This window comes from Rhincodon typus, chromosome 20 (genome assembly GCF_021869965.1).
Source record: "Rhincodon typus isolate 14 chromosome 20, sRhiTyp1.1, whole genome shotgun sequence".
In the NCBI taxonomy this organism is placed as follows: Eukaryota; Metazoa; Chordata; class Chondrichthyes; order Orectolobiformes; family Rhincodontidae; genus Rhincodon; species Rhincodon typus.
In genome coordinates, this window is record NC_063351.1 from 26,113,330 (window position 1) to 26,134,228 (window position 20,899).

Below are 20,899 nucleotides of genomic sequence, written 5' to 3' on the forward strand. Positions count from 1 at the left end.
CCAATGTCAAGTAATGGAGAAGCTGTAACCTCAAAGGACTGATCTCCATGATCAGCTCCTACCAGAAACTCAGTATACCAGCACAGTTAAATTGTAAATTTTGAATGCCAGCTCTACCACTGCATACCATCATGCAATTGAGGTGCTGCTCAGTGACAGGACACTCCATGTCCCAATTTATCAACCACATTCTCTATTTCATAGTTTAACGTAACCAACTCCACTGAACCATCCCCTCACCACCACAATTTATGCTTCTGTCAACACTACATATTTTCAAATCAACTTGTTCAGAGATGTTATTAACACACCCCTGGAGCAGAAGGGGCTTGAACCTGGGCCTTCTTGCTTCAAGGTAGGGACACCACCACTGCTGCACAAAGGTTGCAGTTCAGGACATCCCAAAGTGCTTCATACCCAATCAAATACTTCGGAAGTGCAGTCACTGTTGGAAAACTGTCAATATGCACAAGGCCTGGTCCAGAAAACAGAAATATGACAAATAAATAGGTGATCTGCTTGGCTTTGGGGCAGTAACTTGTGGTTAAGGGATAAATATGGACCAGGACACTGAATAAAACTCTCCTGCTCTGCTTCAAATAGTTCCATGAGATCTTTAACAAGTAGCTGAAAAGGCAGTGATTCAACGTAACATCTCATCCAAAAGGTGGCAGCTGCAACAGTGAGTCAATCCTCAGTACTGCACTGAAATATCATACTTGAATGTGTGTTCAAGTTGGGTGCCAGGGGGTTGAACAAACAAGTTCACTCATGGGTGGAGGTGCTATCGCTGTGTCAGCACAGACAGTAGGCTGTACTTCCAACTCCTGGTGTGCATGTGGAGTGATGCTGTAATGCCTTGGCCTACTACCTCAAATTCCTGTAATTGATGTACTGTCATACTTTCAACAAGAAACATTGAAAAAAACACGAATGGAACTGGTTCCAGCAAGAATGAACTGTCATCAGTAGAGAATGGGAAATGAAAAATGCTTCATCTTGGCACATGAAACTTACCTTTGTGCCCCTTTTCCCAAGGCAGTCTCTTTTTAAAAGTCATTCAAGGTATGTGGGCATCATTGGCTTGGCCAGCATTTATTGCCCATCACTAACTACCAAACTCTCTAATCTAGTAAAAAAGCTGAAAGACAAGCAGGGATTTAACTATTAGAATGCCAAACAACTCTGGCATTTGAAACCAAAACTATTTACGGGTAATCTATGGTTATCAGAGTAATTAAAATAAGTAGTCAAACGATTAAAATTGCTTACCTAAAGAGTTGGTAACCAGGCTCATGGTTATGGATTTCTGTAATGAAACAGAAATAAATATTTGAAAACTAAATCCTAGGATGACAAACTAATATTGTTAAAATATCTGCACACAGACTTAGAATCTCTATGGCTATAAAGAATAATTACCACACTTCAGATAGATATAAGAGAGCTACACACATGCAATTTTTAACATTCCATATACTTTTACAAAATCCAGTATTATGTATAATTGCTAAGCACAGAGCATAATTGGAGAATTGTCATTTTCAATTGTTGAATGTTTGTTCATGAAAATTAACTTGGTTTGGCTTCGTTGATCTGTTTTGTTTCAAAGTGAGTCTGTAGAAAATGAAGACTCATTTCAGGAAAAATTGCTGTGAAAGCATTATTCACCTTAACTATTTTTAAGACTGTATTGTTTACCTAATTCAAAAACCTCCCATTCACATTTCAGGACAGTTCCCAGGCTAGTTTAAAAAGATTACAAAAATTAATACTTATTTTATAGTTACTTCCAAATTTACTTTGAACTATCAAAGTGCATTCTATGCAAAACAACACTGCATTGTCAGTTGCTGCCCTGACAAGTACCTTGCAACAAACAAGCTATATACAGCCATTTAAAAAAAACAACTAGGAATTAGTTAAAAAAAACCAACATACGGCCAGCTTTACATTATTCCAGATTTAACAAACACCAGAGAGATAACTAGAGATAACAAGGTGTAGAGCTGGATGAACACAGCAGGCCAAGCAGCATCAGAGGAGCAGGAAAGCTGACGTTTCTTGGGTCCAGTCCTGAAACGTCAGCTTTCCTGCTCGGCCTGCTGTGTTCATCCGGCTCTACAGCTCGTTATCTCAGATTCTCCAGCATCGGCAGTTCCTACTATCTCAGAGACATAATTATTTAGGTCTACTTTGACAAAAAGTTGTTTCAAAGCTTCATCAATACAAAGTACAAAGTTTTACTCATGGTGTAGTAGAAATAATTACAGTCCATTTTGAGATTTTCTGTTCTACATTCCCATCTTTTAAAATTTGTTCCAAGCTTGCCCCACGCTCTCCTTTAGTCCATTTCTATCAGACTTCTGAGAAAAATAAAACCATATAACAGACTGGAAAGCAGTTTGAATGATCTCTCCTGCCAAATCCATAGCAAAACAAAGTTTAAGATAAATCCTCTGATTGCTCTTCCACAAAAGAATAACTAGGGAGAGAATAGGATCCCTTAAAGGTCAACAAGGCTACCTACAGGTGGAACTGCAGGAATGGGGGTTGGAAATACTAAACAAATATTTTGCATCAGTATTGACTGTGGAGAAGGATATGGAAGCTACAGAACTTGGAGAAATAAAAAGAGTGATATCTTAAACAGTTTCCATATTACAGGGTGTGGTGCTGGACATCTTAAAATGTATAAAAGGAGGGTAAATCCCCAGGACCTGATCAGGTATATCCCAGGATCTTTGTGGGAAGCTAGGGAAGTTATTGCTGGGCCCATTGCTGAGATATTTGTATCATCGGTAGCCATGGGGGAGGTGCCGGAAGACTGGAAGATGGCTAATGTGGTAAAGAAAGGTAGCAAAGAAAAGCCAGGGAGCTATGGACTGGTGATCCTGACATCAGTGGTGGACAAGTTGTTGGAGGGGATTCTGAGGGACAGGATGTGTGCGTATTTGGAAAGGCAAGAGCTGATTGGGGATGGTCAACATGGCTTTGTGCATGGGAAAGCATGTCTCACTGGCTTGTATAGTTTTTTGAAGTGACAAAGACAACTGATGAAGTCAGAGCATTTGGACATTGTCCAAACGGACTTCGGCAAGATGCTTGACAAGGTTCTGCGTAGTAGACTGGTTAACAAGGTTGGGTCACATGGAATCCAGAGAGAGCTAGCCATTTAGATATGAAATCGGCTTTAAAGTAGGAGACAAAAGGATGGTGGCACAAAGTTGTTTTTCAGAATGGAGGGCTGTGACCGGTAGTGTGCCACAAGGCTCAGTGCGGGGTCCACTAATTTTTATCATTTATATAAATGATTTGAATACTTAATGGTAGGGTCCTGGGAGCGTTGCTGAACAAAGAGACTTTGTGGTACAAGTTCATAGTCCCTTGAAAGTGGAGTCACAGGTAGACTGAGTAGTGAAGGCAGTGTTTGGTGCACTTGCCTTTTTTGGTCAGCGCATGAGTTTGGGGTTGGGATGTCATGTTGCAGCTGCACAGGACATTGGTTAGGCCACTCTTGGAATCTGCAATCAATTCTGGTCTCCCTGCTAATACAAAGGATGTTGTTAAACTTGAAAAGGTTCAGAAGAGATTTACAAGGATTTTGCCGGGGTTGGAGTGTTTGAGCTATAGGGAGAGGCTGAGAGGTGACCTAATTTTGGTTTATAAAATCATGAGGGAAATGGATAAGATGAATAGCTGAGGTCTTTTTTCCAGGGTAGAGGAGTCCAAAACTACTGGGCATAGGTTTAAGGTTCAGTGGGGAGGTATATAAAAGGGACCTAAGGGACGACTTTTTCACGCTGAGGGTGGTGCAGGCATGGAATGAGCTACCAGAGAAAGTAGTGGAGGCTGGTATAATTACAACATTTAAAAGGCATCTGGATTGGTACATGACTGGGAAGGGTTTAGAGGGAAATGGGCCAAATGCTGGCAAATGAGACTACATTAATTTGGGATATCTTGTCAGCATGGAAGAGTTGGACTGAAGGGTCTGTTTCCATGCTGTACATTTTTATTACTCTCAGAAACATGCTCTAAATACTCTACCAAAACTTTGATGGAGTTCCATTGGCTCAATCAACCCAAACTCGTCAATCCTTTAAACTGAAAATGGGATTAGAATTGATGGATGTTTGATGACTGGAATGGACTTTATAAGCCAAGCAGCCTCTTTCCAGGCTGCAAAATCTCTATGGCTATAATATCTAATATCTAAACCCACACATTTCAGCTATCACCCTTGTAAATCTTCCCTACACCCTCTCCAGTGACCCTATAAACCTTTATATGGTGACCAGAATGGCATGAAACATACTTAACTATGGTCCAACTCAAGGTTCGATACAGGCTTACCGCAACATCTCTACTTTACAATTCTGTCCATCTAGGATTAAGTTCAAAGATTGATTTGCTTCTTAATAAAAAAAAGTGGTCTTGTTAAACAATTGAAGTAACTCGAAATGATTAATGAATTCCTGCTATAAGATTCCTGGTTTCTCTATCTGACCCAGATTTGCACTTCCTAAATATTAAGTGAGCTCCCTGTTTTTCTGACAAGGTGTGATGGTGTATTACAGGTCACTCAGGAAGACAGTTACTGTGCTGTCCACCAATATTGTAGCATTAACATTTTGCACAATTCTGTGAGCCATTTTGCCAGTGAATTACCCCTGCTCTTATGGTTCACATTACAATCTGAGATTACTGCCTTTAAAATCTCCTAACCAGTCAACTATTCTCCATTTTAAACAGATCTTGTGAGGATCTCACTCTTTTGTGCAACATAGTTGTTTACACTTTTAATGAAACAATTCCTTCATAACACCCACGAGTAAATTCTGCAATTTCCACACTCCCCTGGTTTAACTACTTATCATGCAGCATAAATTACATTGCCAATGAACAGAAGGAGAAATATCTGAAGCAGCAGTACTGCCCAAAAAAAGGGTGAAAATATATTTTATTTTATCGCCAATCCATTTTCACAAATCTCAAGATGCACAAAGCAACCATGATTGGAATGTCCACAAATTAGAACTGGAGCGTAGAGCTAAATAATATGAAGTAATATAAAGAAAGGCAAAAAATCCCTTTGTAAATTAACCACTTTAATAGCCTTTATCAGAACAAAAGATAAAGTGTGAACAGCCACAGAAAATTAGTTTAATTGATCCACATTTCAGCCATCACCCTTGTAAATGTTCCCTGCACCCACAGAAAGCAATTTATAACATCTCCTTGTCAGAACAGGTTATGTCTTTGCTATCAGGTGTGGCAATTGTAAAAAAAACTATATTTAGGTCCGAAAATAGCAACATTAGAGAAGTAGGCTATTTAGCCCCTTGAGCTTACTCTGCCATTTGAGATCATTGCTGATCACCTTAATGCCATATCCCTAAGCTATACCCACAAACTCGTGATGTCATCACGAATCAGAAATCTGTCAATCTTTTTCTTGAACTTAATGATTGAGTTCCAAACCATAAACACCCTCTCAGTGAAGACGTTTCTTCACATCAGTGCTAAATGGTTTGACTTTTATACCAAGACTGTTCTTTAAAAAATTCATTCCTGGGATGTATGTGTCACTGGATAGGCCAGCATTTATTACCCATCCTTGGTTTGAGATCCCTGAGCCAGGGGCATCCTTTTTGTAACTAATTTATCTATGCAATTAAGAATTTCGTAAAGTGAGTGATGTGGTTAGATTTCCTTTCAGAGAATACAGGCTCAGTCTCCATAATTTCTCCTCAGAGAACAATCCCATCATCCCAGGAATTAGTCTGGTGAAATTCCACTGCACTCCCTCTGCAGCAAACTTATTCTTCCTTGACTAAGGAACCAGAACTACATATTCCAGGTGCAGTCTCACCAGTGAACATAAGGAAGAGAAGGATTAGGACATTAGTATCCTCAAGCACGCCTCACCATTATACAAGATAGATCACTGATTATCTCCAGGTCTCAACTCATTTGTTGCAACTCCTCGATACGCTCAGGTTTTTGAAGTATAAGAGTGATCTCCTATTTAAATACTTTGTGATCCAGCAGTCACAACTTTCTAGGATGGAGAATTCCAGACATTCACACCTTCTAAGAAGAAATTTCTTCACATCTCAGTTTTAAATGTATGCCCCCTAGCTTGAGAACCCCACTAGTTGAAACATGTTCTCAACACCTCATTACACATTATGCTGAAGTCTGAATTATTAATGTTATGCACTTAGTGTTAGAACAGAAGGTACTCCTGCAATTTCAGGCACTTTCCAGATAAGCGTGCCTTTGGGCCGCAGAGATCAAAGACAGCAAAGAGTTTATTCACTGATAATAACCATCTTGAAGAATGGAGAAAGGATAAGTCATTTTAAGGTTATTCATGTGCACCACCAAGTGGCCAGCATCAAAGCAAATGATCAGTGGTGAGGTGAAAGAAAACATTACACCCAAAAGTTAATTAAAACCAAGAAAATGAAAGAGAGATGAAATAAATTAACTGGTAAAGTTCCTTCATAAATCTTTTTAAAACCTTTCAAACCTAGCAAACAGCAAGTTTTAACATTTTAATTAAGCTATTTAAGTACAAATTAAAAATGAGCATTGCCCAACATATTAAATTATCTCATGTCTTACATTAGTATTTAGAAACCAAGTTATTTCTGTTTAGTCTCCCAACAGACTTAAGCTTTCTAACAATGTAAGGATTCTATGACTGTATGTTAATTCACAATTAGCCACTGATGTTGTCTAATCTTACAGGCCTTAAGAGTAGTAAAATGCTAACTCTTTGCCGGCTGGTTTAGAAAAACAAATTGACCCAGTTGTACAAAAAAGGATACTCTTCATGCCTTTGAATTAAACTGCAAATTTTACATTCTCAGTTATTAACAAGTTTAGAGATTTCTGACTATGCCAGAGAACTGAGATATATCAGGAATGCTATTAACTGTACTTTGAGTTCATTTGATACAACAGCAGAATTCACAAATGTAAATTCAGATTAAACATCTGAACCAGGGTACTTCAGACAATGGAGAACATCACAGAATTGTAGGAGTGTTATGGTGTAGGAGATTACCATCTGACACATCATGTCTGTATCAGCTTCATACATTAGCATTATGACTGTGCCATTCTCCTACGTTTTTCCTGTTCCCTTATACGTTATTTGAATATAACTAATAGTCTAATACCCAAGTGCTTCAGTTGATCAGATCTAAGCTTGGAGGTCCTGCCACACTCAATGGTGATGGACCATTTATCAACTCAGTGGAGAAGGCAGCTCCACAAATACTCCCATCCTCAATGATACAAGAACTCAGCATATCAGTGCAAAAGATAAAGCTGAAGCATTTACGACAATCTTCAGCTAGCAGTGCCGAGTGAATGATCCATCTTGGCGTCTTCCAGTGGGACCTAGCAATACAGATGCCAGTTTTCAGCCAATTCGATTCACTCTACATGATATAAAGAAACATTTGGAGCCACTGGATACTGCAAATTCTATGGGCCTTGACAACATTTTGGCAATGGTACTGCAGGGTTATACTCCAGAATTGCTGCTCCCCTAGCCAAGCTCTTCCAGTACAGTTACAACATTGGAATCTATCCAACAATGTGGAAAATTACCCAGGTTTGTCCAGTACATAACCACTCCATCAGTCTATTCTCAAACATGTAATGGAAGGTATCATCAACAGTGCTATCAAGCAACATCTGCTCAGCAACAACCCACTCAGTGATGCCCAGTTTGGGTTCTGCCAAGGCCACTCAGCTCCTGGACTCATTACAGCATTGGTTCAAATCTAGACAGAAGAGCTGAATTCCAGAGGTGAGGTAAGAGTGACAGCCCTTGACATCAAGGCCACATTTGACTGAGTGTGACATCAAGGAGCCCTAGCAAAACTGGAATCAATGGGCATCTCCACTGGCTGGAGTCATACCTGACACAAAGGAAGATGGTTGCGATTGCTGGAGATCAGTCACCTCAGCTCTACGACATCTCTGCTGGAGTTCCTCAAGGTAATGTAAAGGCCCAACCATCTTCAGCTGCTTCATCACTGACCTCCCCTCCATCATAATGTCAGAAGTGGGGATGTTTGCTGACGATTGTGCAATGTTCAGCCCCATTGATGACTCCTCAGATACTGGAGCAGTCCATATTCAATGTGACAAAATTTAGACAATACCCAGGCTTGGGCTGACAAGTGGCCACAAAAATGCCAGGCAATGATCATCTCCAACAAAAGATAATCTAACCACCACCCCTTGACATTCAATGGCGTCAACATCTTTGGGGCTACCATTGACCACAAACTCAAATGGACTCGTCACATAAACAGTGGCTACAAGAGGAGGTCAGAGGCTAGGAATACTGTGGCAAGTAGTTCACCTCCAGATTCCCCAAAGCCTGTCTACCATCTACTAGGCACAAGTTAGCAGTGTAATAGACTACTTTCCATTTGCCTGGATGGGTTTAGCTTGACACCATCTAGGACAAAGCAGCCCGCTTGATTAGCGTCATGTACGCAAGCATCCACACCCTCCACCACTGACACGCAGCATTATCAGTGTGTTCTATTTGCAAGATGCACTGCAGAAATTCACCAAAGATCCTTAGACAGCATCATCCAAAGCCACAACCACTCCTGCTGGAAGGACAAGGGCTGCAGATACATGGGAACAGCATGACCTGCAAGTTCCCCTTCATGCCACTCACCATTCTGACCTGGTGATATATTTCCATTCCTTCACTGTTGCTGGGGCAAAATCATGAAATTCGCTCCCGAAGAGCATTGTGGATCTACCTACAACACATGGACTGCAGCAGTTCAAGAAGACAGCTCATCACTAATTTCTCACAGGCAACTAGAGACAGGCAATAAATGCTGAGCAACCAGTGACGCCCATATCCCAAGAGGAAAAGACTGAAAAAAGAACATGCCTCCACTTCCAGGCAGTGCATTCTTGTCCAAATCACTTGTGTAAACGTTTCTCCCTCTTGCATCACATTTGCTACTTTTGCAAATCTCTTTAATCTGTACCCTCTCATTCTTAATCCTGTTGTGAACGAGTACAAGTACTCCCTTACTTCTCCATCCGGACGCCTCAATTTTGAAAACATCAGTTTGCCCTTTGTCTTCTTCTCTTCAATCTATCTTCATAATTGCAGTTTCTTATTCCTAGAAACACACTTGTAAAGTACTTCACCACCTTCTCCAAAGCATTCACATCCTTCCTTTAGTTTGGCATCTAAAACTGCACAAAACCTCAACTGAGGTGTCTTGTACAAGTTCAGTATAACTCCTGAAATAATTTTTACAAATGTTCACTGGCTTTGCCAGCACTTTCTGTCCATCGCTTATTGCTGTGGGTAGAAGGTGCTGTCTAAGGAGCCTTAGTCAATTTCTGCAGAACACCTTGTAGACAGTGTGTCAATGTGGTAGGAGGAAACATTTGTAGATGTCTTGTTAAACAAGTGAGTTGCTTTGTCCAGAGCAATGTCATGATTCTTAAGAGCTGTTGGAACTACACTGAACCACACAAGTAAAGAGTATTTTATCATATTCAGCATTAGTGTTATAGATGGTGGATAGGTTTTGGGGAGTCAAGACGTCAGTTATTCCTTGCCTTTGATCTGCGTTTGTCATCACAATATCTATATAGTTAATCCAATTCAGTTTCTGATCAATGTTATCTCCAAGGATCTAGTAATCTATGCCCCTATTAATATAGCCTACGGTAGTGTATGCTTCATTAAATGTTCTCCCTGTCCTGCCACCTTCAATATCTATGCAAACATGCACACCAGGTTCCTCTGCTCCTGCACTCCCTTAAGAATTGCACTCATTACTTTATGTTGTCATGTACTTCCCACCAAAATAATGCACCACCTTACTTCTCTGCGTCTATGAACCCATACCACTACCTTTTCAACAATCTGCACTAAGTTAGATAAACAATGTCTCCATTAAAAATCCATGCTAACTCACCCTAACCAACCCACCTTTTCTTGCGTATCTATCATTTCTATCTCTAGTAATGGTTTCTAGAAGCCTTCTTACCAGTCAAATTGAATCGTTTTTAATCCCAACCCCAGGAAGGTGGAAAGTTTATGGCCAGTCTCACTTTCGTCAATATGCTTGACTGCATTTCATCCAAATGCAGTGACTTGTCAACTTTAAGTATGACAATCTATACGTTTCCTCCTGCACAATTTTGAACACTTCTCATGACAGCTTCCTCCTATCACCAGTGTGGGTAGCATCCATCCTCTTGGTAAAGACGAATGCAAACTATCTACTTAATGTCTCAGCCATTCCTATTCCTCCTTTTATTATTTATAGGCACTGTAGAAGACATTAGGATTCTCCTTTTTGTTGGCCACCAGTCTTTTCTTACAATCCCTCTTCACTTCTCTGTCATGATTTTTCACCTCCTTGCTGAATTTTCTGACTTCCTCTTGGTTCTCAATATTATTTACTACCTTACTCCTGTCATAAGCACACTTTGATTAGTTTCTTCTTTAACTCCTTTTTCATCCAGACAGCTCTGGATTTGTTTGCAATCTTTTCCTTTGAGGGAATATGCCTTGACTATACCCAAACCATTTCTTTTTTTGAAGTAGCCCTTTGTTTAGCCACAGATTTGCCTGCCAAGGTTTTGTTCCAGTCTTTCCAATCTAGCTGTCCTTTGCTGGAGTCATCCTAAACCTTATAATACAATGATCATGGTTTCCTAAAATGCTCCTCCACCGACACCTGATTTACTTAGCCCACCTCGTTTCCAAAGGCACAACAGTGCATTCCTTCTTGTTGGATTGGGATCAATGCTGTTGAATATTCTCCTGAACACAACCTAGGAACATTTACCCCTCTGTGCCCCTTTACACTACCATTGGCCAGTCTAAATTTGGATAATTGAAGCCCACCATTATAATTTCTCTACAACATTGCATCTCTTTAATTTCCCACCAGATTTATTCCTTTATATTGTTCCCCCTGGCTCATAGTCTTATAGACTACACCAAGGTTTTCATTCCTTTGATCTGGAACATCCTTTTTCTCCAGTACTCTAGACTCCACAGGCAGGTGAAACATGTCTGCATTCATTCTGTTCAGCTTTGTCAGAACTCTATACAGCTGAGTTGTTCCAATCTCTCCTCAAAACGGTTAATCCTTCCATCCCAGGCCCTTTTGCAAGTGCTATACTAGGAACGTTTCTGTATTTGTTGGGAAAGGTTAGTTTCTAATACCAATGTACTTATGATGGAAATCATTAATCTTCCACAAAACACACATAATAATGGAATTAAATTTTCATGTCACAGATAAAACAGACATCTTTAAAAAAATTTAAGCTGCACTGCCAATATCCTCCATTTCCATGGGTTTCAGGTGAATTGTATATTTGGTGGCTATCCATAAATTACATTGAACTTCTGTAATGAAGGATTCTAAATTTTTCTTTCTTCAGTGCACTCAAAGATTACCCGACAGGTTTTCAATGTGACTTAGTGCTGTTTCATAAAATTATACATGTAACTTGTATATAAAGTGCAAGCTGCCTACTCAGATGGATGACTATCAGTATCATCAACATCCTGGGGCACACATTAGGCCACTGAAGACAAGAGTCCATTGTGGTGCAAGTAGTATAGTAGCAAGGAAAGAGGATTAGTTAACTAACAGAATGCAGGAAGTTAGGATAAGGGGGCCACTTTCAAAATGGCAACTTGTAATAGTGATGCGCCACAGGACCCAATGCTGGGGCCACATTATTTACAATATATATGAATGACGTGGATGAGGATAGTGAATGTACTACAGTCAAGCTTGTGGATGGCAAAACTAAGTGGGAAGACAAGTGATGAGGATAAGACAAGAGGTCTGCAGACAGGTTAAGCGATTGAGCCAAAGTGTCGCATAAGGAATGTAATGTGGATGGATGTAGGGTTATGCACTTTGTCAGGAAGAATAGTACAGCTGAACATAATTTCACTGGAGCAAGACTGCAGAAATCTATGGCACAGAGGGATTTTTGAGTCTTCAAATGTGAATCAAGTTCAGCAGTGATAGTGAAAGTAAATACAACACTGACCTTTATTTCAAAGAGATTACAGTATTAAAAGTAGAGAGGTTTTGCTAAAATTACACTGGTCATACCACGGATGGAATACTGTGAAATGTTTTGGGTCCCTTATCTAAGGAAATGCATATTGGCATTAGAGGCAGTCTAGAGAAGGTTTGCTAAGCTGATAGCAGGTACGGGGTGTACTGTTTTATGAGGAATGGTTGAGTCGGCTGGACCTGTGTTTATTGGAAATTAAGGATGAGAGGTGACCTTATTGAAAGATGCAAGATTCTTCGGGGTCTTGACATGGTGAATGTGGAAGAGGAGTGTAGGACTTGACGGCATAATCTCAGAATAAGGGATTGCACATTTCAGACAGACGAGGAGGAATTGCTTCTCTGATAAGGTTGAATTCTGTGGAATTCTTTACCGCAGAGGGCTGTCAAAGCGGGACGTTATTCATATTCAAGGCTGAAATAGACAGATTTTTAATCAGTAAGGGAATCGAGGGTTATGTGGGAAAAGGCAAGAAAGTGAAGTCGAGGATTACCAGATGAATTGTGATCTTATTGAACAGCACAGCAGACGTGACAGGCTGAATGGCCTACTTGTGCTCCTACATCTTTTGCTCTTATGGATTGCCATTCACCAAAACCAAACTGCAGCAATCATGTTGAGAACATCAGAGCAGGTCAGAGCTTGGGAATTCTGAAACAGAGCTCATGTCTTGACTCCTCAAAACTTGCCCATCACTCACAAGGCACAAAGTCAAGAGTGGGACGGAATATTCGTCATTTGCCTGGATGAATGCAGCTTCAAGATTCAAAAAACTTGACATCACCTAGGTCAAAGCAGCCCACTTCATTAGTGCCCGATCCACCAACACACAGCAACAGTCACATCCACAAGTTGCAGTGCAACACCAATCAAGGCTTCTTCGACAGCAGCTTCCAAACCAGTGACCTCTGTTACCTAAAACGGCAAGGGCAGTGAATATGTGGAAGCAACCTATCACCTGCAAGTTCTTCTGTAAGCTACTCACCATCCTGTCTCGGTGATAGATATCCTTCAGTGTTACAGGGTCAAATTCTTGGAACTTCCTCCTTAACAGCACTGTTGATGTCTCTACACAAGCTGGACTGCAGCAGCTCAAGAAGCAGCTCACCAGCATCTTCGAGGGCAATTAGGGAGGGTCAATAATTACGCACTTGCATTTGAAGCTCACATCCCACAAATAGCTTTCAAGAGTAAGTGAAATAAAGGTCAGGCATCACTATTGCAAGAATACCACGTTCCCCAAAAAGAATATCTGATCAAATTATCTGACTGCACTATGTGGAACATTTCAAGACACAAACTGGATATGGAATGCAAACTATATTTCAGAAATTATTTTCTTGTAAATTGTTTTGGATATCCTAAGTAAAAAGTGCTATTTAAATGTTCAACAGTAAAAACACTTGAATACTTGAGAAAAATAATTAAGATGTAATACAAATTCATTATCAATTTTATTTGATAAAAACAAAGTTCAGAGCTTTGCTGCACATGGAAACGTTGGCTTTTGACTGTACAATATTAACTATCAAATTAATAATCAACCTTGTTGTACAGACTTGACAGATATATTATTGATGTGAAAATGATAATGGTGAATTTTAATACGATCAAAGCTATCTTTAATAACCCGTTATACTGTTTCAATTTCTATAAAGCCAGTTCATTGTTGAACTCTTCAGTGCATTTGTCAAACACAAGCAACTTGGGACCATATTTCCCATTACGAATTTGAATTTTGCCTCAGGTATTTTCTTGAGTGCAATCGTATTGGTTACTTCCATTAGCGAGCCAAACACCTCACTGTTACATACTGCCTAATATTTAATTATACACTAGTGTTACACAAGAATACAATAATTGGATTCATTTCGATCTGAATATTTACATCCTTTACGTGTGCAACTCTTCAATTTTATCTTAGGCTGACCAAAATAACCAAGACCGGGCCAACAAAAAACAGACTTTGTTTTTCTCTGCACTATCATGCAATTCAATTAAATGAGAGCTTATCTTTGCATAATAATAAATATGCTTCCTTACATTGGGTCACCTTGTTCAATATAAAGTAACCTTAAAATGTTCTCTAGCATTCTATTCAAATGAGTCTGGTTAAAACCTGCCTAACAATGTCTGCTTAAAACTGGTCTGTGGATGTTTATTTCCCTATTTTTAGGCTCAGTGTTCACAGCCACAGGGGAGGATTTAATGTTGAAACAAACCAGTCAAGCACCTGCAACCAGCGATATTCAACACAATGAATGCAAGACATGTCAATTACACAAATTCTTATTGGTCTCAGTCACTGTGGAAACAACGTAATGGCTAGGTCATTAGTATCTTAAACCATATTACAACTTGGTGCTTTCTGAACAAAACTTCTATGCATAAATTTTATTTTAATAAAATTTCAGTAAATAAATTCAACACTTTCCCAAATTCCTCATGCAAAAACAGCCATTCTACAGCACAATGTTTGCCTTTAAATCAATGTTAGAAAGCATTAACTGCAGAAAACACTTCAAGGTGCTTATTTGTTTTTACTTGAATCGGTCACAACTTATTAATCAAAGTCTATTAAGCCACAATGGAGGGGCATGAAAAATAAACTTTCCCCAATGTTTCTTCTGCAACCTCTAACATTCCTTTCAAGGTTTGTGAAAATTGGTCATGAGCATTCATGGCACATACTTCACTTTAGGTTTCCCACAGATTTTGCACCCGGAAGCTCAACAGGTGCAGGACTGCACTTTGCATATTGTATTAAACTAGATCAAACTTAAATAAGATATACCATGAGATTGACACCCCATACGAGGAATCAAACAGCCTTATAATCACCACAGATGCTAACTCTAGTTTTAAAAAGAACCAAGCAAAGGAGAAACAAACACCTTGACTGCAGCTCACATACTGACAATTCTACATGTGTGGTTGTGTGCTACAACTGATTTGATCACTTTGATAAAGCAAACAAAAAAGTGATATTTTTGCAAATAGATTGATAGCACCCATAGATCAGAAATACTAACCCCAAAAGATTATTTGAGATTTATTAGGGTGTATCAATATTAAAAAGTACATTTACAACAAAAGCCCTGCAATAATGTCACCTTCTAAAGCACATCTTAATCTGTGACATCCCACAGCATCCATGGAAAAATGATACCATTCAGATAGATTCAGTTCACTTATTCTTGGCCAAACATTACAAGTATTACTCCTCAGTCAAGATACAATTGTTTCAAAGTTAACATTTTAAGCATCACATTTACTTCCAGTATATTCTATACAAACATGAACTACTTTGTTGCAAAGGAAAATTAATACACTGCTAAAGCCAAATGTGTTTACTTGCACTTTTTTTCACATTTTAATACTTCGCTGTTCTCCTTCCAATTTTTAAAAGTTCAATGTAATGCATCATGAGTAGTGACACTTGGGTTATAATTTTTCAGGAAGCCTGGACAGAAGCTGAAATTGAAACAGAACCACTCTCCACCTTTTCATCAGAAGCTGCCTGCTAAGCATTACTTGTTCTGATTATTTTCATTTAAAAATTATACCAGTAATATCAAATCAACAGAAATAAAAATCCCAAAATCCATAACTTTCAGCACGGACCAGATTGTATTCCAAACCTCTTACTACCAATTTGACATGACCCATGTACAAGATTAGCAGACTTACCTATTACTTGCAGAAGCTCTGTGTTGCTGATTTGTGAATCACTAATACTGAAAGTCTCGAGTTGTTTCACATCTCCCAAAAGAAATCCTTCCTGCAGTGGAGAACTTAGTTAAATTAGAACAATGAAAACAAAATGCAAAGCTCCAAAATAAAAAAACTTTATAAACTAGAGAAATAAGGGCAGTAAAAAAAAAACCCAGTGCTTTCAACCACGTACTTTCCTGATCCCAACTTTTACAGCAGATAAACATGAGAATAAAATGACTAACGACAGTCCTGTAAAAACACAGTTAGCTGAATTGTTTGATCAAGGTGATTTCTAACAACTAGGTAAGTATAGTTCGCTTGTGAACATTTTACTATCAGATTTGATCATTAGAAATACTTGAGACTCAAATATTATCTTTCCAACTGATAAATTCTACACGACTTTATAGTTTTACGGAGACAATTCTACACCAACAATTTATACATCAAGAAAATGAAGTTCTGACGAAACATGAATTCTGTTCCTCTCTTCACACAAGCTGCCAGACCCGCTGAGTAATTACAACAACTTTCGTTCTGAATCAAGAAAACAGGGTCCAATCGATTAAAACAAACTGACAGCAAAAGCAATTAAAGTTCTACAAAGGTAAACCTCGTCAAGACGCGTTTATCACTCATAAAACTTCACACCCATTTGTCACTTTCGTTGAAGAAAACCCTTGGAGAAATACATTTTAACGGAAAAGAACAACCCTGGAGAAAACAGAATAGAGAAAAACCCACTGAAGAGGATTGCATACGCGTCAAGGCTACAAAGCGATGAGTCCCAGATCAGACTCATAGCCCAGAACCCGGCTGCAAAACGCATGGTTCAATCACCGGTTACCGCGGTGACCTTATCGCGGCGGCGTTTGGGGCATGGGGAGGGTAGGACAGCTATCGCTGGCAGTCCTGACCCGGGCCAATCACAATACCCAGGCTCTCAGACTCTGCAAGCTCAAGGACCGTCGTATTAAACAAACCCCAATCCCTCCTGCGAGCAAAGGCCGGGGTCCGGGCGACAAGAGCCGCCGACTCGGCCTTTCTCTTCAGAGGCCCGAAAACACCCGCTCCCAACGAGCTGCCGGTATCTGTGCTCCGGGGAAACCGGGGAAACGGCGACAGCGCTGTTACCTACATGGTCCGAGGGGCTGTTAGCGTGATGATAAACTAAAGAACTGAAAGTGTAGCCCGAGACGGAGGCAGCCATCTTTTTTACAACCTTCCCACCCACACCCCACCGCGGTGCGGGCACTTCCGGTCGACGCACAGACCGCCCTGAAGGTGGACACCTTCCGCCCCCAGAGCCTCCTCATTTCCGCCCCGCTGTCCCATTGCCCTTTATGTAAACTCAGGGCCTGGCTCTCACTATGAGCAGTGCCCTTTGAACTACAGCTGCGAAAAACCAAGTAAATAAACAATGACACCAGTGATTAGCTTGTCCAATGTATGATCTGATTATAAATCTCTCGACTGTTCCTCGAATTTGCAGTTCTAGATGCTATTACTTGCTGTGAATGTTAGACATTGCTCCGTTCCGGTTTAGCCAAAGATGCAAGTCACAGATTGGGATCAGAAGTCTGTATTAAAAGCAAATGGGGCCAGTTGTTAGTTATGCATGTATTCTCACATTTGAACAAGATGTGAATATAATTTTGAACTTGAATGAAACATTATATTTTTATTCCTAGGACTATTTAATTAATGTGTCCCGAATATCTTTGCAGTCCAATGAGGGTATTTCCTTTAAGAGATAACAAGGTGTAGAGCTGGATGAACACAGCAGACCAAGCAGCATCAGAGGAGCAGGAAGGCTCTGATGCTACTTGGCCTGCTGTGTTCATCCATCTCTACACCTTGTTACCTCAGATTCTCCAGCATCTGCCGTTCGTACTATCTCTGAGGGTATTTCCTTTAGCGTTTTTTGGGGATTTTAGATGGTGATATGACTTTTAGAAGATTGATGTTCAAACTTGAAAGTTCTTAAGAGTATATTTTGCTTATCTTGTGGAACTCCAGTATGTAAATAAAATAATTGGATGATGTTGATACATGCATGTTGCAAATTTGTGTACATATTCAACCAATGCCAAATAATGGCGCAGTTCTGTTGCTGGATTAGTAATCCACAGATCTGGTCCAATGAACCAGAATTAAATCTGACTACGGCAGCTGGAGAATTCAAAGTCAATTAATCAATATATCTGGAATCAAAAAAGTTAATGTCTGTAGTGGTGATCATGAAACTATGGATTGTCATTATAATATATATCAAGTTCACTGAGGAAATCTCTCATTCTAATCTAGTTTAGCCTGAATGTGACTCCAAACCCACAATGCAACTGCCTTTTGCTGTGGTCTAACAAGCTGTGGTGATAAAGGTGGCTCAAATCATCTTTTCAAGTGTGTGTTGAGATGGGCAAACTGGCCAGAAATGACAGTCATGTGTCGAGAATGAACTAAGTAAAGGAAATGACGGGGAATGTGAGACCATCTCCACTGAAGGACAGCATTTATCTAAGGAAACTGAATTCCCATCATCTTCTCCAACAACTCTCGGGCATCTATTGACAGTGCAAAATTAAAGTTGCCTCCCTGCTTCAAGTTTACATCAATATATGGTTTAATAAGCAGAATAGATGTTGCTTTGTGTTTAGGTGTTGGCACAGTTCGATCTGTCATTTTGTTGGTTCTGTGTTATACGTGCTTGATTAACGATCGAAACACAAACTTCTAACGTTTCATAGGAGTGATGATGTGGAGGTGCCAGTGTTGGACTGAGGTGGACAAGGTCAGAAATCACACGACACCAGCTGATCGGTCAGAGAAAGGAGGAGGCGAAGGCGTAAATTTTGCCAGTCATAAACATGGCGTCCGCCTGGTCAGTCACACTTAGTGCTTAACGCAGGCACTTTTCTGCCTTGATAAGCTGGACTTCCTGGGTCAGCAGCGATGCGATGGAAGATGCTGGGAATCCACATGGCTGTGAAAGGCAAAAGGATGCTCCTTCTCAGAGTCAGTTCCTGTCCAGTGATGAATTCCAGCCTTCTAAACTAGGAACTAAAGAATAGTATGTAATAAATTTGTTACTTGCTCTTTATTATGTTGCATTTCAATTGAGAAACCTGCGTTATACAGCTAGTGAGTGGAAAGTGACGAGTTAACGCGGTACTTGTCGAAATTTCATGAAACGTATTCATCAAATGTTTCATTGAATGCACATTTCATGGAAATTCATATTGAAGATTGATCTACGTGACTCCAGTCCTATCCTTCGCGGCAATAACCCGCCTTCTGAAAACCTAGAGCAAGCTACTGTGTTATGAACAATCTTGAACAAGCTAAAAGTGGGACGAAGCACTTAATTGGCAATCACCCAGGTATTGAATTGGGACAAAACGTAGAGAACTGCAGGCCGGTCGACACTAAAATCATCTACATTCATATGTGGGTGCAGATGGGCAACTGTTCCAAAGAAAAGTAAAGCAACATCCTTACATGAATTGTACACTTCCCAGATTCTATGGTCAGCATCCCATTGACAGGATAGACCAGATGGAAAAACACTGATAATTGTGAAGTTGGAGTAACCCACTAGTTCGCCAACCCATTAAATCTTACAGCTACAGGTCAACAACAGCTTGCATTTATATAGCGCTTTTAACATTATACAAGGTCAGTTTTAAAACGTAGTATGACATCATGCTGTATTTGGAGATTTTTGGTAGGTTTTAAGGTAAACCTTAAAGGATGAAAGTGAGGTGGAGAAAGGTTAGTTATTGCAGACTTCAGGTCTAGACAACTGAAGGCACGGACACCAAAATAGATCCATTAAAATTGGAAATGTTCAAGATGCCAGGATTAAAGGGGTGCAGATATCTTCAGGGATTGTGGAAATGGAGAATCAGAAATAGGGAGGGGGTGAGGATATGGAGGGGTTTGAAGACAAGGATGAGAAATTTAAAATTGACATTTTATTGATTGAGAGCTAATGTAAGTCAGTGAGCACAGGGATGATTGGGAAACAGAACTTGGTGCAAGTTAACACATGGGCAGCAGAGTTTTGGATGACTTCAAATTTCCTTAGGGTAGAATGTGTGAGGCCATGTGTTGTGTTGTTGAGCCTATTGCTGTGGAACTAGTTGCTCTCTTAGGGTAACAAAGGATATTTTCCAGTTGGCAGGCAGTAAATAGTCAGGTGGAACATGGATTAGTACTGGGCTTCAGTAATTTACAATAATGTCTCAGATAAAAGGCCAAGAGTATCTGAGTTTCCTTATACAAGAATAGCAAGTAGGCTGTAAGGAGGATGCAAAGAGGCTTCAAAGAGATATGAGGGTTACATAAGTGGGCAAGAGGAAGGCAGATAGATTACAATATGGGGAAATATGAGATTATCCACTTTGATAGATAGAATGTAAACTCATAATGTTACTTAGGCGTTAAGAACTTTTTAAATGTTCACCCAATCTCTGTATTCTCATTCAATTTTATGAAAATGCAGAATGGGTGATATACCTCAGCCTCCCCTTGAGGTCTTCAGCATCATGGAGGTCATTCTACAGCCCATTTGATTCACTTCGTATAAAAACAAGAAACATGATACAGCAAACATTATGGGAGGATTTGAATGTTGTGTGTGTAGCGGTTGTTGCGGTCAGGGCCAAATTGGGATGGCCTGAATGTAGATTGCAGTCCATTTGGGATGATCCAGTTCCATAGGCAGGTACTGAGAAAGGCAATGTGGCTGTAGTACCTGGTTTGCTTCAGTGTGTGGCCGAGCAGTTTCAGGGCCGAAGAGATTACCAGAGGGTTGCAGTGGGAGAGAGATCCACTGAGGTCTTTCTGGAGGGAGGAGGATAACTTCTTTAAGGTGGGCATCCTTGGAAGAGGCTTCGCAGTGGAGTTATAACTCATTCAGAGATAGTAAGAACTGCTGGTGCAGGAGTCAGAGATAACACAGTGTGGAGCTGGAGGAACACAGCAGGCCAGGCAGTATCAGAGGACCGACCCAAAACGTCAGCTTTGCTGCTCCTCTGATGCTGCCTGGCCT

At 40.1% G+C, this 20,899-nt stretch overlaps 2 protein-coding genes across 2 annotated transcripts in view; one reads left to right on the forward strand and one right to left on the reverse strand.

Annotated features, from left to right (window-relative positions):
- Positions 1-17,145, reverse strand: part of abraxas2 (abraxas 2, BRISC complex subunit) — a 34,321-nt gene extending 17,176 nt beyond the window's left edge. The window contains exons 1-3 of the mRNA XM_048608948.1: positions 16,985-17,145; positions 15,820-15,910; positions 1,273-1,309 (exon numbers count right to left, since the gene is read on the reverse strand). Coding sequence (XP_048464905.1) covers positions 1,273-1,309; positions 15,820-15,910; positions 16,985-17,056 — 200 coding nt within the window. The 5' untranslated portion in view covers positions 17,057-17,145. The remainder of the gene's footprint in view (positions 1-1,272; positions 1,310-15,819; positions 15,911-16,984) is intronic.
- A 1,575-nt stretch (positions 17,146-18,720) lies between these two features.
- Positions 18,721-20,899, forward strand: part of eef1akmt2 (EEF1A lysine methyltransferase 2) — an 11,573-nt gene continuing 9,394 nt past the window's right edge. Inside the window, exon 1 of the mRNA XM_020516981.2 lies at positions 18,721-18,916. Coding sequence (XP_020372570.1) covers positions 18,804-18,916 — 113 coding nt within the window. The 5' untranslated portion in view covers positions 18,721-18,803. The remainder of the gene's footprint in view (positions 18,917-20,899) is intronic.